Here is a 19,309-nt window from a genome sequence, read left to right as displayed (position 1 = left end):
GAGATAAATTGTATTTGAAATACTGAATCCTAAGGGCCAAAGTAGAATAAAATGTTATTGTAATAGTTGGAATACCTTACAATTTTTCCTTAAAACCTTCTGTCATGAATAAAAAAGGGGTGGAAAAAAACTACCTGCACTATAACTCTTAGTTCACACAACTGTGAGAATGTAGATAAAGGAAAATCTCAGCTACTGGGAAATTGCATGTCTGCCAGTAAAGCTGAAATCACTTAAATATTTACGTAGTTTTGTAATTTAGAGTTTATGCACTGCAACAGAAAGTTCATACAAAAAGAAAAAGATCCTCTCTGCATAGCACTGTGGAACAGCTGCCTCAGAAGGGAGCACCTGCATCCTCATTACTACAGCATGGGTGTTTTTGTAGTTGATCAATTGGTTTGCAAGTTGGGATTTTTAAGAGGGGGATTGGGGGTTAATAGATATTTAATTTCAGTTCAACTCTCCTATGCCTAATCCTTTCATGTCTTACATAATTCTCTGCATTCAAATTGTAAAGGCTGGAATAGGAAACGTTTCCATTCTGTACAATAAAATGGCTATGACAAAAGATGTCCTGGCCTCTGGAGATACTTCAAGCAGAAGTGCATTAAAGTTCCACAACTTGTGAAAGGAAGGAACAAGAAATTATAGTTTCTACTTATTCCCCAAAGAAATATCTGGAGAGCACACTGGAGCTCAAGCTCCATCACTTTTCAGATTATAAGAGGGTGTGGGAACATTCTTTGTGCTGAGACACGTTTTCATCTCCTTCAGGCTAGCTAAAAGGGACCTAGGTAGTACTTAGGAAAGGGATATTCACAGGGAGCCAGGTCACAAAAATTATATGAGTTTCAACTCAGCTAAGTAGTCCAATACAAAAACCCCAAAATCTAAGCACAGTCTGAGCAGCAAAATTCACATAAAGACATGCTTTGCCCTGATATGTTCAGGACAACTGTAGGTTCTGTTGAGGAACCAACTCCTTCGTCAAATTGCACATTATTGAAAATACTTTCAGAGAACACAAAAAATAATTCCTTTCAGAGCAATCTCTGGACTATAACACATTTGTCATGAAAGATAATTTTCAATATTCTAGAACAATACCTCATTTTCAGAGCACACAAACTTTTTCTGCTGTTCTTAGGTTTTCACTAAACCAGATAATAACAACGGTGTCACTGAAGTTTTTTTGTTTAAACTGTGCAGTACTTTATTTTGTACTTTATCCATGAGAAAATATATTTTTACATGTTACCTATAACTAAGAACCTTGACAGGAGGAAGTTATTATGAGGAATGGTAGTGGACACATTTGCCTTAATGGGACAGTGTTTCATGGAGTGTCCACTGAAACTATTTAAACAGAGAGCTAGGTTTATTCCATCTAATCTATCTTAGGGTACACAGTTGCCTCTCAGGGCACTTCTCAGTCTAAGTGGGGCTTGACTCTCATCTGTAGTTTCCCTCATTTCCAGGGAGGAACGTGGTAAATTCTTGCTCTTTCTTCCTCAATATCCCTGCACAGGAAAACTGCAGAGATGAATGGTTTACAAAAACACAAGCCCCACAGTCCCCTCCCCCACATTTTTGTGAGACTAAGAAAACAAATAGATTGTTTAACTAAGAGTTTTAACAAATAAGCATTTTCCAATGCAAAACTTATTTCAAAGAATCACAAAGAATTATCAAAAAGCTGAATACAATATATATATATTACTTAAGAGAAACATTTGAGGGCATTTTCTGGCTGCAGCCAGTAGACCCACTGTCAGTTCCAATAGAAGAATCTTTCCACCTCTCCAGCATTTATGGACAGATCACCACAGAGACTCTCAGCACATAAGCAGTCAGGAATGTTTTGCAGTTGCTTAATGAGGAGGGCCAAGGATTAAAAAGCAAAACACCACATTTCCACTACCCCATTTTAAATAACTTCATTTCATGCTTCCTGATATGATTATAGAAGGGTAGTACAAGATATATATATACATTGTAATTTTTTGTTATTTTGAGTCCACTAAGTACACAGAATACAGTGAAAAATCTCTCAGCCATAACTGAGTCTTGATGCAAACCAGGTAACAGATACACCAGGGACACTCACTCCTGCTACTCTACAATCCCAGACAGCAATGTAGAGGCACTGTTCCAGGATACTACAAGTCATGTGGTGTATTTTAATAAAGATGCTTTAAAACTATTTGTGCTCTCCTAGATTATTCAGCCAAAAATTTCTTTATACACAATCACATATTAAATTGAATTATCATCCTTGTAACCTCCACCCAGACTGGAATACAAAACTCTGAAATGTAAGAACATTAACAAGAAACATCATATGATGAGAAAGGCTTTTCTTGCAGCATTTCCAGATGAAGGGGAGGCAGGAAGTAGAAAAAACCTCACAAAAATAAAAAGTCTATTCTTATGTGAGATGCAGATAGACTGTACAGAACTTCAGGGCATAGCAGCCTGGATGAACTTCAAATAAGGGTCCAAACCTTACGATGATCATTTCCTGAGGTTTCACCACCATACTAGAAGGACATATTTAATTTTATAGAGAGTTAGGAGTCTGTAAATATGGTGGAATATTTCCAAGATTTTCTCAATCAACATCTCTCCAAACAATTTGTGTCTGTGTCTCACGATTCCTTTAATCATATATCTTCTGCCAAGATGAGTATCCTCATTTTTACCTCCCTAACCAGATCAGATCTACTGTTGTGCAGTTCCAATACAGAATTCAGCCTCAAGAAAATGATGTGCTACAAAAACACAAGGAAGGAAATTAATGGGGGTGGGGAAAAACGGGTTTAATGAAAAAATTATAAAGTACTGTTTACTCTCACGCCACTAAATAATGGACATTGTGACAGATTTACTCACTTGGGTTGAAAATAATAAACAGATTCTGGTATTCTTTGAAGTAATTACAGATCTCCATCCTTAGTTTCACATCAACAGCTGTCTGGAAAATTCAAAATAAACCGAACTAAAACCCCAGAAATGCACAACTATTACTGAATTGCTGCTAACTCCCTAAAGATAAAGCCAGAAAATATAAATATAAAGAGCAACTACAGATGTAAGCAGTTACTTTATACACCTAAAAGCCATTTCTAATGAGCAGCAGTGTCCTGGTTCAGGGGAAATTTGGGAGAGAATCCCCAAAGAGGCTCCTCTAGGAAAGCAGATTCAATCAGCCCCTCCCCCCGAGCAGTCCAGGAGAAAATACCTCCTTGGAGAAAAGTGGAAAAAAGCTGCTCATTAAACAATAATACCCAAACAGTAGTAAACAATAAAACCCCTTGCTGCTCCAAAAGAGATGACAAACTGAGAAAACCCCGTCCCCGGGTTGCAGCTGAGCTCACTCAGTCTCTGATCAGTCCCTCCGGTGCTGGAATTGTTGCAGGCCAGGCCTGGCCCGGTGGGCCACAGCTGCAGCTGCCGGTGCTCCTCTGGGTGTTCAGTCCAGAGCAGGTTTAAACGGGTCCAAAGAAAAGGAAAAAAACCACAGTCCAGGGAACTTCTTTGCCTCAGCTAGCTAACACTAACTAAAAGCAAAGGAAAGCTCTGTCCTGCTGTCTGTCCATCCACAGACAACACAGTCCAGGAGCAGGAATGTGGAGGAGTGAGTGCAGTGTCTGAAAACAAACTGCGCACTTCTTCTCTCCCCCACTTCACTCTCTGGAAGAAGTCTTAAAGGTGCAAAACTTATTATTCATTATAAACAGAACAAGACGATTGACGATAAAAGCATCATATAGTCAACCTAGGACAAGCAGAAACTACTATATTAAGCAAATGTAGAACAAGGAGGAAAATGCGTCCTGACATACGGTACTGCATTATTCAGATCAAATATTCAGTAGCACCAGAATTTTACCAAGCCAAAAACTTCAACTGGCAAACAGGCTTTACTTTCCACCACTCCTGACTAGATTTTAATGACTACTTAATTGTACACTCAGCCCATTTTTGGAGAACACCCAGTAAGAGGAGAAGTAGTCTCTGAAGCCATTACTTTATCATGTCCTCAGAAGCCAATCCCATAACTCCCTTGAGTTAGACAAAAATCAAAAGAGTAAGTGAAGGCAAATCCTAGTCCCACAAACACTGAAGCATACATATCCAACTTCTTATAAGCACAATATCTCATAAGTAGCCATCACTGATGATATATGGAATAGCATGAATATAATCATTATATATCTACTCCTTACAGTCAAACACATCAGGCTTGTGATTCTGTCAGGTAAATGCAAATTTTAAAACCTCTTATTTATGGATCAAATTTAAACTTGAGTTGGTCAACTAGTGCAAGCCTTCATTTTTTTTGGGCTTCTCACCAAAGGAGACAGCATGTTTGTAGGGGCAAGCACTGTTTTTGTGTACATCAATAATTTTACAGTTAAAATTTTAAACCTTGTACTAGAACATGTGAATGGAAGCAGGAAGCATTCCAAAATCCAGATCCAAATTATCAGACCATCTTCTGATCTCCAGTAAACGCTTCTCAGCACTGAAAATGGCAGATGCACTATCTCTACTACCTCATCTGCTTTCTCTCTATTATAGTCAGTTTTTTCTCTATTTAATTCAAAGTACTTCAAAATGACAGGCCAAAGGCAATACCTAACTAAGATCAGGATTTTTTTCTTTCCTATCAGCTATGCATCTCCCCTCAAGTGTCATTAGGAAAACCATTAGCATTTTCTGGCACATATCCCCTTTCAAATGCCAAGCATGACGGAGATGAGAGCCCTGAAAAGCCAGTAACACAATTTGAAGGCACATTCCATATTGTACAGGTACAATAGTAGGAATGTCATGTACAATTTCAAATCAAACTTCTGCATACTTCAAAACTATGTTGCCTTTACAGTCGGTCAAAGACTGGTATAATTGTAGGGCATGATGCACAACACAGCTTCTTTGATGCTTCCCCTGCCAAGGAAGGGAGCCCAGGACAACCAGTACTTTGGAGAGATGAGTCCCATACCTGTTGTGCCTAGCAAAAAAAAAGCCTCAGTAAAAAAAAGCAAGCTACTAGAGAATTACACTCAAATCTGCCACTGTAGTGAGGGAGAGACATGCAAGCAGCATGCTATCCTTGTATCTTTCTCGCTCAACTCCTTCCCAAAAGCATTTCCACCTGAGTTACCACAGATTGGCACAATCCTCACTCCAGTCAGCATGAATGCAAGTGCTCCCGCTGCAAGCAGGTGTTTGGGTCAGCCACTGACACAGCCACCTCCTGAGGTGCTTCTGCTTTCTCCCAAATACATCAGTCACTTTGTTCATTCACCTTGGAAAGTTTGCTGCAATTAACAGCTTATTTGTCTCCACTCTTCTCAGAATGTTCCAACTGCATGATAAAACCATCAATCCAGCACTGCTTCCAAAATTAAATGCTCAGCCAGCTTCAATCACATCATCCAACACCTGGGGAGAAGCCAGAGTCAGGAGGGAAGTTGCTAGCCTAGAACCACTCTGAGCTCATGCCACATTTCAGGAGTTCAAGGCTTTTCTTTCCATCTAGACGAACCAAGCTGACAGGTGAGCAGAGAAAATGTGGCTTGAATTCAGACTTGTGCTCCACAGGTGAGCATCCAGACAGCCACTCAAAACAAGCCACCATGAAGATAAAAATTTTTCTGACCAACAGACAAAAACTCACAAAGAAAGAAATAACAGAAGGGCCTTTCTTTTTCATTCCAGCTTATATCTACAAACAACTGCTTCATATTCCATTTTTATGAGGATATTAAAAAGTATTAAAGTATCACCTGCTGAGTGGAAGCTGTTATTAGATTCCACTTAGTCCAAAGTAGCACAAGCCTTTTATAATACCACAGCTCTATTTTTTCAAGTGGAAAGAGGGGAGAGAAATATCTGCTAATATGCAGCTGTGAAACAGAAATCATCAGTCAATCAGGCTTAGATTTTGAGGAACACCCACTGTAGGATCTCCACAGATGAAAATTTTCTTTTTAACAAAAAAAAATCAACACATAATCTGTTACTAAGTTGAACTTTTCATCATTTTCACAGCCCGCCTCATAATTTTTATGAGCATGTAAAGAATGTACACTTCTCCTGATTATTTATGGAAGATGGGTTTTATATAAACTTTTAAAAATTTCCGTAATTAAAAAAGCCACTTGCTTTGGGGGGAGAGTGGCTGTTGTGTTCCGCTCCAAGCAGAGCACAAATAATGGGAGTTAAAAATCGGTCGACTAATTACACATCTCAAGCTTCAGATTATGTCAGCTACTGGACTAGTTGAAGAATAAATCCTTTTTGCAGTCTTGCATAATAAATGTTATGTGAAATCACAATCTAGGCATGGACAGCTCACAAACGAGACCAAAACTGATGTAAAAGTAACCATAAAATCAGAGGAATTGTAAGAACATTAGAAATTTATTTAAAATTAAGTATAAAGACTGTTAGGGAAGAAGCCTAATATAGAAAGTTCTGCTTATCTACTATTCAAATACATCATTATGATTTAGCATGACTTTGACAGTACAGCATGTTCACCATTGAATGTGGGTTTTTTCCTTTCTTATGTCCTCCCCTCTTACTTGTGGTGGAAAAGACATTCCCTCTCCTTACGTAACTACTTCTTGTGCCTTGTGGCTTTCCAAGACTGTTCCAACATCTCACACACACAACAGAAGCAAATGGTGGACCCAAAGGGCCTTACTCCTTATCCATAACTGGGTATGAAAGATTTGAGTGTTGCAACATTCCCTGGAGTTGCTTAAGGGTAAGCCAGCAACCTCCTAAGCAGCTGCAAAAAACATTATGTCAGAGGATTCTGGATAAGGTCCACCTAGACTGTTGGTAGATTAGAAGCAGAGGGACCCAGCATCTTTCTGTCACCTGGGAAAGGTAGCAGTTTCGTAGCTCCTGGATCTGCTAAGTCTATTTAACTTCATCTTGGGCCCAGCTAAACTCTACCTCAGTTTGAGGAAGAACAATGTAACACGGCACACATCAACAGTGAAATGTGACAAACCCTTGAGGTAAGAAAGCTGTTATGGGGTCTGAAAATATTTAAGCACTGTGAGTAACCAAGTAGTAGGGTATTTTCTGAAGCTTTATCCAATTCCTCTTTGGCTGATGAAAACAATGACTTATTTTCATAGTGATGGTTAAAAACCAATCTGTTTCCCTGCACAGAAACAGCCAACACCAGAAAGAAACTTACATTTTTGCACCTACTTTTTGTAAGTAGTAATACTAATACCTTATCCCTGCATACTATGAATCAGCCTAGACATGTATCAGATATACTCCCCAGTAACAGGAAGCAAAAGTCCATTATAGATTACAGTGCAACATGGTAAGTTATACATAATACAGAACCAACTTAAGATCATTATGCTTCTTAAGCCCCCTTCCTGCAGATAAAAATTGGACTCAGGACCTCACTGATAACTCCCAGTTCCACAGGCAGACATAGAAGCCACTTTTAGATGCCAGAACTCTCATTTGAATATTTCTATGTTTATTTTATAATGACACCTTAATATGAAATGTAGCAGTGAAATGTATGAAAGATATCTTATATCTGAGAGAAATGCAAAACATCAATTTTTTGAGAGCTGCAAAGAGCTGTGCTCATAGTTGTTCATCAATGCACTATTGCCATGACAACCTTTGATTTCCACTCCTTCTATACTCAGCACTTATCTTAGAGAAAATTTTTAATTTTACAAAGCTGCCATATCTCTATTATTTTTATAAGCACTACAGGCATCTCATACATTGCCTTCAAGTTTGTCAATGCAGCCAGCAAAATATGTCTGCCTTTTGTAGATTACACTACAGGCTGAAGAAAGTGACTTATCTTCTTAAGAGTGCAGAAGACTGCACTTCATGTCTTGAAACTACTTTCCAATACATAATTACTACTATTCTGTAAAGATAAATAGAAATGCCAGAGCGCTGGCAATTAACCATGTAAAATACATTTTTTAAAGTATTGTTACATAAAAAACTTCTGTAATTGAAACAAGACTCTGAATACAAAACATAGTAGTATTAATTCATACCTATTGTGTTGTCAACAGTTAACCACATGACTAATACCACATGTAGCCTGGAGCAAGAAAATCTATTTTTTTTGTCTCTTTGTCTCTGCTGAGTTAATCTCCATTATTGTATTTTCATGGTTGATGCATTTAGAAAACAAGAATGCAGAAATTGTTTTGCAAACCAGAAGTAGCAGTAAAGTTTGCATTAACTTTTCCTTTTCATAATATATTTATATATTCATTTTAACTGCCTCTAAAAATATACTGTCCAGTATATTTTCTCTAAAAATATGCTGTGCAGTATTTTGTATTATGCATTCCATAATACAAAATACTCAGACTATCAAGTTATACCATACTATTTTACCACCAAGCAATTTTACACAGAAATCTTATGCAATGGTTTTTATTAAATACAGCCCTTAATAATAAACTCCATGAAGACTGGTTTTGATTACTGATCAAAATAAAATTCACAATAAAATTACTGATCACAATAAAATTCAAAAGGTCATGAAAGCTATTGAAAGGCATATCAGCTGACAGTCCTGAGATTTGACAGCAGAACTGCTTTCTAACATCACCTCTAAGTTACTTACATTATTTTTTCCAAGTGACTTAGAATTAAAATATTCTTGTGTCTTGAACTATTTGTCAGTTGACTCAGAAATATCAGCACTGACATACTGATGCCACCTTGTGAGTGTAAGCTACCACCATTAGTCCAAGGCACCTACTGAAGTACACATCAATTTGACCCACAGCATCCTTGCTAAAATATTGTTACTGGGGTCTTCAGGTGACATTGACTTCAATGTTGAAAATTCTTTTAGAACTTCAAGAAAATACTGATATTTATATCACTGACCTCTTGGAAAATGCTAGATTTCACTCCCTTGTTGAAAAAAAAAAATACTCGGGACAAATAAATGTAACAGGTGTTAAAACTTGCTGAAAAAAAGCTCTTGAAAAACTGAAATCTGACATTAAAAACTGAAAAGTTTTCAGATAATGCTTCCTACTTAGCAGCAGGCTCAGAAGATCCTTCTCTTTTTTCATACCAAGAGAACTTTCACAAAGATTTGCAAAATTATTGATAAATTGAAGAACAGAAATATTTGAGCCCTTAAAAACCTTGAAAATATGGATAATGGGCTGAAAAAGCACGTTATTCTGGCATGATACAGTCATTATATGTTTTTTAATGGAAGACCCAATGTCCCCCATGATTTAACAAAAAAAGAAACAGTTATCCCTGATGAATAAGAAATTCCAGTTGTTTTCCCTCCTCCCCATTCCACTCCACTGGTATCCTTGAATGGTGGCTTTTGTAGACTATGATTACAACATGTATTGTGGTATAAATAACAATTATATAGTTTTACTTCACCAAATCTGAGTTCTTGGTAGTGAGTGTATTTAATTCAGCAGCCTCCCAAAATATTGGCAAATTTCTCTTTATCCTCTACAATAAACCCCTTTACTGGTTTCAAGTGAGCTCTGCAAAGCAAGGTTTTGTTTGCAAAAAGCAAGATTTTTCAGTGTCTAAAATGAAAACCCAATAAATCTAATCAAGTAAAAACTGGTAAGGCTTTGCTAGTTTGTAGCATAGCTATGTCTATAACGTGCTGCAGAACAAAATCATGGCTTGGAATTTATAAGCTAAGTGGTCTGCAGGTCATCACAGAATTTAGAAATGTCACTGTTCTTATTATAGCATTATAATTCAGAAGTCAGAGTAATTCACTAAAACATTCAACATTCATTAATGTTTTTCACCACCCTTCTGCATCATGTAAGACAGCCACAGAAAACACAGTGTTAGAAAAGCATTGCTGTAAATCTCCACTAAAGAGAGAAAAAGTATTAGAAATGAGTATTCAAAGCCCTTCCAATACCTTACCTGGAATTATCAAATACAGACTTTATTTTCACAGCCATGTATTATATAAAATGACTGTGCCTCTCCTTCATAGCAAAGGTGAAAACTATAATGCACTAAAGAACCATATTTCAGCCTCTGCATCTATCAGGATGAAAGCAGTTATATGGGAATGATGTATTCCTGTCTCATGTCGAGCCCTGATGTCTGAATTCAAACTAACCACTTTATTTCTATTCATCAGGACATATACTTATCTACACAATACAAAATAAAGCAAATACATTTCACATGAAAGTATGATCTGAAATTGAGGTCCTATGGAAGATACTCTTTTATACCCCCATTAAGGGACCCACCGTGCCTTTGCATTAACCTCACAGCAACTAGGAGAGCTGATCCCAAAACAGCAGATGATTGTACACATTCTCAGCACAGCCCTGGACCTGAGATTTTATAAACTTTAGGTTTCTTTTATTCCCAATGTTTTAAATAATAGATGGCAAGCATTATTATTTCTGCAATGAAAAATTGCTATTGTCAGCTACCAGCATGATGGCAACACAAGTGCTCAAACACGATGTTCTTCTCGATTGTTTTACTTCCTCACACCTAACTGATTTATTAGCTGCTTTGCTTTTGTTTTGAAAAGAAAGGCATGAGTCACAGAAGAAAAATAATATGTTCTTGGGATAACAATTACCAGCCTGGTTTTGCCATTGCTGCCATGAGTTTTAGATGGCTTTTTTAGTACAAAACTACTGTAAGTTTTGATAGGTAAAGAGGTGAAAGAAATACACAGGTAAAAAATATTAAATATGAGTATCATCTTCATTTCACTGAGAGCTTAAAAAAAAGCAGCAACTGTATCTGTATGAGAAGCTCAAAGGAAGACAATCCTACTAAAGAAGACCAAATGCTGGCATCTACCACACCAGCCCTTTTCCTATACCCAACTGAACACTAAATGCTAAATCAGCTACACTGACATGAGGCCACGCAAAGTGCAGGTTTACTCAACCTTCCATCACAGAGACACTGAGATGACAAATAGTATTTTCTTCTACAAAATCTGGACTAACAAATCTGGGAGGACTTGCAGCTGGCTAAATAAGGGATTTTGGTCCCTCTTCTCAGTTAGATCTTCAGGGGAAAAGAAGACAGTACTCTTCAGATACATACAGAACTTGAGGCAACAAAATTGCAGAAAATTATCCAGACACCAGGCAATACAATGGCCTTTTGTTGTGCAAGCACATTTGTTATTTGCAGCATTTTCATAATGACTTCGCTCAAGGTAAACCATAACCAATGTACTTGTCTGTCTACAGGCATATGAATCCCAACACAAATACAGAGTACCCCCTCCTAACATGACACAAATGAGGAAGTGGGACTCCCTTCAATCAGTACTGCTCTGGATCTAAAATTATATGTGCTGGTCACCCAAACATCCAGTTTCCAGCAGCCCCAGGTTGCCTTTCATGTGAGAAAATCACATGCAAAACTCCAGATTCAAGACTTTTCTGATAATATTTAAAAGAATGAACCAAAGGTGTTGGCTTTCTAATTGTGAGACCAATACCATGGGAACATATTAGTTCACATGAATCACTGGCTCACCTCAGCTGCAAAACAAACCCAGTGGTTTGTCTGAGATTTTCACTAGGGATTTGTACTGAGATTTGATATAAAGGAATATGCCAAGCCTACCTGGAAGGAAACAGAAGAGGTATATACCCAGGAAATGAGAAGGCTGAGGTACTCTAATGACACTTTTGCCTTGGTCTTCCCTGGCAAAAACTCCAGGAAGTTTTTGCAGTCACTTGCAGAAGGCAAGGCAGGAATTTGGAGAATGAAGAACTACCCACAGTAGGAGAAGATCAGGTTCAAAAATATGTAAGGAACCAAAAGGTCCACAGGACCTGATGAGAGGCATTTGAAGGTCCTGAATGAACTGGCAGAGGAAGTGGCTAAGTCATTATCCATCACATTAGAGAAGTCACAGCAGTTTGGTGAAGTTCCAATTGGAAAAGAGGAAACAACCCTCATTTTTAAAAAGGAAAATTAAAAGGAGCACCTCTCCCCTAAAGACAGGCTAAGATATTTAGGGCTGTTAAGCCTGTAGAAGAGGCTTTGTGAAGCCCTTACAGCACCTTGCAGTACCTGAAGGGGACTAAAGAGAGGCAAGAGAGATAGTAGTGACAGAACAAGGGCAAAAGCTTTAAACAGAAAGAGAGTAAGTTTGGATTAGATATTAGAAAGAAATTTGTTATTGTCTAAAACAGCTTGCCCAGAAAAGCTGTGGATGCTTGTCCCCAATCGTCTTGTTCTGTTTATGCTGAATAATAAGTTTTGCACCTTTAAGACTGATTCTGAGAGTGAAGGGGGGAGAGAAGAAGCGTGCAGTTTGTTTTCAGACACTGCTTTCACTCCTCCACATTCCTGCTCTTGGACTGCGTTGTCTGCGGATGGACAGACAGTGGGACAGAGCTCTCCTTTGCTTTTAGTTAGTTTAGCTAGCTGAGGCAAAGAAGTTCCCTGGACTGTGATTTTTTATCTGTTTATTCCCTTTTCTTTGGACCTGTTTAAACCTGCTCTGTGATTACAACATGGACTGAACACCCAGAGGAGCACCAGCAGCTCACACCAGTGGCCCACCAGGCCGGGCCTGGCCTGCAGCATTTCCAGCACTGATCAGAGACTGAGTGAGCTGAGCTGCAACCCGGGGAGAGGACTTTCTGAGTCTGTCATCTCTTTTGAAGTAGCAAGGGGTTTTATTGTTTAATACTGTTTAGGTTTTATTGTTTAATAAACAGATTTTTTCCACTTTTTTCTAAGGAGTTGTTTTCTCCTGGACTGGTTAGGGGTGAGGGGCAAATTGAATTTGTTTTCCTAGAGGAGCCTCTATGGGGGTTCTCTCCAAAATTTCCTGAACCAGGACAATACTCCATCTCTGGAAGTGTTCAGGGACAGGTTGGATGAGGCTTTGAGCAATCTGGTGTAGTGAAAGATGTCCCTGTCCACAGCTTGGAACCAAATGATCTTTAAGGTCCCTTCCAACCCAAACCATTCATCAATTCTATGGTTTTCACAGTACATTCCTCTTCTGTAGAAGTTTTGTCATTAGCAGCTGGATGCAATCGCTGATTGGTGTCTACATCAGGCTTCGTGCAGCAGTCAGTGGGGAAGATGAAAAAACTTAGATAACCAACCAAGAAAATTACTGAGTTTGGAGGGTTCTTACATACACAGCAGAGGTTCTTAGCTCCGAGCTTTAGGAAGTGTGGGCATGTCATTTCATTTTGGGCTGCACATGTTTCTCACAGAGTTTGCCTTCCCATTGATCTTAATGTGATCTGGCTTTCTTTCATGTAATATTTTACTAAGTTTCTTTGAAAACTAGGCACTTTTACAGCTAGCTTAGTTGGGCCAAATTTTAACAGGCAAAACTCTCACTGACTTAAAAATTGTGCAACAGAATTAGTTTTCCAAATTACATCAAATGTAGTAATACAGATTTTTTTCCTTAATTCTTTTTACAAATCCTTGGCGTCTGTATAGAACATGGGTGGACTCCCTCATCATCTTCAATGGGACTGAAACTGTTTATAGAATTAACATTTCATGTGAAATGTTGTAGGAAAACTACACTAAGGCTGTACAGAAAAAAGAATAGTTATTTACAGTAGGCACAGACCTTGGACCATGCACAGAGTAAAACAGAGAATTTCATCACGTACACACATACCTGCAACAAATCTGCTTCAGATGTACAGTTAAAGAAAAAATTTGCCCTCTTCTATTCTGCTATGAACTGAAATTTAAAACATCAGAAAAATGAGACTTTTAACATCTTCCAGGTACTGTAAAGCAATGTCACAGAGCCACTGTCTCACAGCAAATCAGGGACTTCTAGAGCTGTGAAAAGAAATGCAGAGATTGGAGGAAGAAGTTTGTTACAATCCATTCTTTTTCTCAAACACAACATCCAGATTTGACCTGTGTTACATGCACTACTTTGATAGAACTCTCCTCCAAAACACAAGTTGCTATTTCACCCTTGGACTCTAAACCCAATGGCTGGTAAACACGGAATGACTGACTGGGAGCTCCCAAAGCAGCAGGCATGCAACCCTAGCAACCTGTGGGATGAGTGCTGCAATAACGGTATTGGCTTGAAATAAGAGAATGCCCCACTTGTAACAGATGACGCAATCTGTTTATAGATGTAATGGATCAATAGTAATCTTTTAAATGAAGAGTTGATGCCTTTCCATACTATAGTCACTCTCACAGGGCTTAGAATGCTGATTATTGGGCAGATTGTGTGGCCTGTATTATGCAACAGTGCAGACATGGCCACAGCCATCTCTCTGGCCTCAAAATTACTGAGATGCTGGTAACTACACTCAGAAGTATTTGGAAAATGGTGATGCAGAAGAGAGAAAACTGGTACTTGGGAGCAGGCCAAAAGCTTAACAAACCACTGAAAATCTTCTTTAGTACATTTTGGTCTCGCATTTCCATAGGGATTAGGCCTAGGAGACACATAAAGATTTGTTTAGAGACTGTTTGTTCTAGGTAAATTGTTTCCAGGATCCAGTCAGAAGCATTTGAAAAACTGTTTAATGAGTTAAGAATAGAAAATAATCTAAGCAATTACAATAAGGAACATTTTTTCAGGTTCATGTAAAACAGCTCTGGGCACTTCCATCTTCATCTGGCCACTTGCTTCAGGAATTAGTCATACCTGGCCTCTCAACTGTAGTCCTACACCAGGATTTATCACAGCACACAAAAAAAAGTATGACTGTTAATAATGAATTTTGGCATGTGGACAGTAGTTGATTTTACATATTTAGCTGTAATTGCTAAATATTAAGAAGACAATGAGGAAATACAATACATACTTATTATATATAATGCAGCACTATTAACATAGGTGTTACTATAAGTAGGCATAACAGAAATACTACACATGAAAAATAAAAACCTTCCTGCAATTTCCAGTCTTCTGGCAAATGAAAAGTATATTTGCTTTTGTTAATTCCTCATACAGCTTTCACCCACACTTTAGTCTCTGCTTATTCACCTTCCATGTACCATAATTTTGAGTCTTTTAAACAACCTTGTTGTACTTTCATCTTCAGAGCTCTCTCTCCATAATCTAAAGGCCTCAGCAAAACTGCAACTAGGCAAACTCCTTCTCTTCTGTCAACGAACACCTCTGGCTGTGTATCGAAGGTTTAACCCTTTTTTGTAAGCTGTTTGTGGTTATCCTTCATATTCTGATGTCCAAGCTAGAACCACTAAAATCCACCACATCTAAATTACTTAAAATATGTTAAAATCTCACTGTGATCCCTCATCGTATTTAAGCTTTCAAATACTTTAGGGCAATTTGACCCAGAGTACTTGTATCCTAACTAACTGTGAATTCTCACAGAAATATGCAAAAATTAATAGGGAAACTTTCATCTAACAGTGCTTCTGTAAAACTTTACCTGAGAACTTACTGTCTATATGTGATCATCTTACATTTCCAGCAAGATCAATATCAGCTGTGGAAGCTAAAACTCTCATACTGGTTTGCAGTATCAGCTGCCACAGAAGCCTCGTCTGTTCAAAATCAGTGAAAAGGCTGCTTTTTAAAGAACACACGTTTGTTAAGAATGTCAGAGATGTCAGAAAAACTTACAGGTTAATTAGGTTACAGCAAATTGGAGTCACTGCAAATTCTCTCACAAATGTTTAGCCAAATGGTGAAGCACTACAGATAATTGCTATTTACAATCCCATAACCAAAGGACAGCCATTGACACTGAAGAGGTAAAACTCCTCCACAAAACAAGGAATTTAGAAAATTAGAAGATTTCCATTATCTGTTACATTTTAATATAAGTTACAAAGATTTATTTCAAAGTGAAAAGTGCCATGTAGAAATTACTGCATGAAGAAACAGTTTCTTTTACATAAAACTCACAGTTTTAACCCACTATCTGATCCAGACTGATTGTTACTGCTGGAGGCTAGATGTAAAATCAGCACAAACTAATATTACTACATTTAAATATATATCTATCCATGAGCACTTAAAATTCAGATAAGTTTTTTAATAATTTGTCAGATTACTCCAAAGAAAGAAGTCCTTCTGTCCCATCTCTCAGGGTTCTTTCAGTGAGATGGAATAAATTAACCTCTATGTGTCCCTGCTCACAGCAGAGGTGTTGGAACAAGAGGATCTTTACAAACACTTCAAACCCAGGTCATTCTGTGATTATATATGCTTCTTATAGAATGCATGACACCAAATAACAATGTCTATTCTCAAAAAAGTAAGTATCTTAAAGGTAGATGCACATTTCCTGCCTCTTCAGTGCAATGAACCCTTATGATAAATTAGTAATCAGACTTCTAATGCTTGATTAACGCTTGATTCAAGAGATAAATTTGACAACAAATTCCTCCTGCTACTCTCTTCTAAAGAAGAACGTGAAACATCTAAAACAAGGTTTTTTAGACAATATATATTATGTTAAAAATGTAAAAGATTTTTAGTCTTTAAGAGCCTTGAATTCTTTTGGTACTGCTTTTGAGGAAAAATGAGCAAAGCCTCAGACTGACCAACTTCTTCAGAAAAATTTTCTTGTACAGGGAATGAAAACAACACCAAACAGTGAGCACAACTGGAAAGGATAAAATCAAGGTGGATTCTTAACTCTAATTAAAAGTCAGGAAAACTCAAGAGACTTCAATCACCTCCAAACCTTGAAAAATTCTTGCACATAATATGTAAAATCTTGAATTAATTTTAGCAGAAGTCTCTCCAAAAGCTGCATGTTTTTTCATCTGCATTAATAGAGGTACAGTCTAGTATTTTGGATCCTATAGGTACTTTTCACTGCTGAAAGTAATCCCATTAGCTGAGGTCAGTTACTGATTCAAGTAACATTTCACAGAAGAAATCTTGTTTTTCTAAAACAATTATAATGAAGATAAAATGGAGCAAAATTATAAATAAAAAATAAATATAAATAAATAAAACATCTATTATTGCAGTCAGATTTGACTGCAATTTCTGCAAGCTGGTTTAGAAGAGCTAACCCTCTCTTACTCTTCCCCACAGCTGGAGAGAGCTGCATAAGTGCATCTTTCACTCCACTACCACAAGATTTAAGAATCTACCTTTCAACAGATTGCAAGATTTTAAAGCCATCAAAGTGTGTGAATAAATGTTCTAAGAAGGAATAGTATCTAAATTGATAATATGTCAGATTATGAAACAGGTGGGGCATTTCAACACAGGTGTTGGTGCTAAGGGAGTCATGGGGAACTGATGCAACACAGCACTGCAGTCCAACATTTCATTATCTGTCCAGTCTGTTGGTGATCAGCAAGTTAAAGTCTGCATCACATGACACAACACTAAACAGGACACAAGACCATTATCCTACCAGGACACATCTGGGGCTCAATGACACTCTAACAGGTGTGGTGACAGCTGGCTTGAGGCTACTCTGCCTCCACAGCAGACTCTAGAAACAACACCAGCACAGCTTTAAATGCAGGAAGTGTTCTGCTTCAGGCTGGCTCATACCATACCAGGTCTAGTTCACTTGAGGCTTGTTTTCTGAAGTGCTGAACACCTGCAGCTTCTTCTAATTTCAGTTGGTGTGGAGGGTACTCAGCACTTCCGATAACCAGGCATTATGCATGAGCAGACATGGTATTAAGAAGCAGATGTTCCACAAAGCCAAAAATGCCACCAATTTCACAAACCCTGTGAGCTTTTTCCAGATACAAATTTGAAGTGTGCAGCTTTATAGAGAAATGTTTAAATACTTCCCATAACTTTGGAACAGGAAAAAGAGATTAGAGAATAATAATGCCACCCTCACAACTGTCAGTCTTGCAGTATTTTAGACATCCAAACAGAATGGGTGGTGCTCGCTTTCTCCATGCTAGCTGGCAGGCAAAGAAGTACATGACAGCAGGTTCAATAGGACAAATCACTTTAAATTTGGATAATTTCACATGAGGTGAATTACTGAAAGAATGTCATCTTACTGCAGAAAAGGAAATCAGAAGAGGGAACTGCATTCCTGTCATGAGAACAGCATGATTCTAAAAGCATTATTGCTTTAGTGGTTTCACAGAAGAGATTAGTTACAGAACATTTGCTTAAAAGGCACAGAAATATAGATTAAATATAAACACAACTGTCTGAGGTAATGCAATAGCAGCTAGTATTAAATAGCCCATTGGTTAGTTTTCATTAAAGTAGACCATTTTGCACACTGCTTGAGTTAAGAGCCAGGTGTCTCTGTGTGCACATGGCCTCACTGCAGGGCTAAAGAGTGACAGCTTAGCCCTCTGCAAGGGGCAACAAAATACAGAAGGTTTTCTGTATTCTGGAACATAAATATTTTATATGCATTAGGGAAGAAATATTAAAACCAAAACTATATCTTACATGATAAATTCTGTAAGGTTGCACCACTTTTTTGAGTCCACTCTCTTCATCATCTCTTCAAAGGATTTTCCACAGGCAGGCAACTTTTCTAACATGAGAGATTCATTGCAGAGCTCACTCTGTTGACGTGCACCTAGGAAACATCAGATGCACCTTTAATCACAAACACTGAAATAGAAGCACAAGCACATCACTCAAATTTGTTCACATAGTCCAATATGCCATTTACATTCTCATAGGCTTAACATTTAATTTTCTAAGCACTTTTAGAAAATAAACAAAACACATATTTACATAAATATGTTAAAAACATAACTTTGTATAAAAAACTAAAGGTTAACATATATAGTACTGCCTTTTAAATCTAGCATAGAAGAACCTACCTAATCACTTTTTTAATCTTACTTAGCTACTACTCATATTAACTCATTACCATCCATTTGCATTTTTAGTTAAAAGCTAACTGGATTTCCCAATCCCACATTTCAGTGTAAAAAGCACTTTTCAAGCTTACACATATGCATCACATTCAACTACCTATATTACTGTGAAATTACTTTAACATTGGAAATATTTGTATGTCTTACCAGCTAAAGGGTGTGAATTTCCACAATCAAAGCTTTTTCTTTAGTATAGCCACTAAAGGAATTGTCTAGAGATCAAGTCCTGTGAGGAGCAGCTGGGGGAGCCTGGGATTGTTAAGTGTGGAGAAAAGGAGGCTCAGGGGAGACCTGACTGCTCTCTACAACTTCCTGAAAGGAGGCTGTAACCAGGCAGGGTTTGGTCTCTTCTCCCATGCAACAAGCATTAGATCAGCTCAAAGTGCCAATGGAGGTTTAAATTAGATATTAGGAAAAATTTCTTCACCAAAAGGGGTGGAACAGGCTACCCAGG

The 19,309-nt window shown here is 37.8% G+C and overlaps 1 protein-coding gene across 4 annotated transcripts in view; it reads right to left on the bottom strand.

Moving 5' to 3' along the window:
* RAMP3 (receptor activity modifying protein 3) overlaps window positions 1-19,309 on the bottom strand; it is a 42,577-nt gene that overhangs the window by 3,588 nt on the left and 19,680 nt on the right. For 2 of the 4 annotated variants that reach the window (XM_059488067.1, XM_059488060.1), the window contains exon 3: window positions 18,416-18,548. In XM_059488067.1, coding sequence (XP_059344050.1) covers window positions 18,416-18,548 — 133 coding nt within the window. Of the gene's footprint in view, window positions 1-13,690; window positions 13,861-18,415; window positions 18,549-19,309 lie in introns of all 4 variants that reach the window. The other 2 variants (XR_009419925.1, XR_009419926.1) reach the window with 2 other exon arrangements.

This window comes from Ammospiza nelsoni, chromosome 1, assembly GCF_027579445.1.
Source record: "Ammospiza nelsoni isolate bAmmNel1 chromosome 1, bAmmNel1.pri, whole genome shotgun sequence".
NCBI lineage: Eukaryota > Metazoa > Chordata > Aves > Passeriformes > Passerellidae > Ammospiza > Ammospiza nelsoni.
This window is presented reverse-complemented; position numbering and strand designations above follow the sequence as displayed.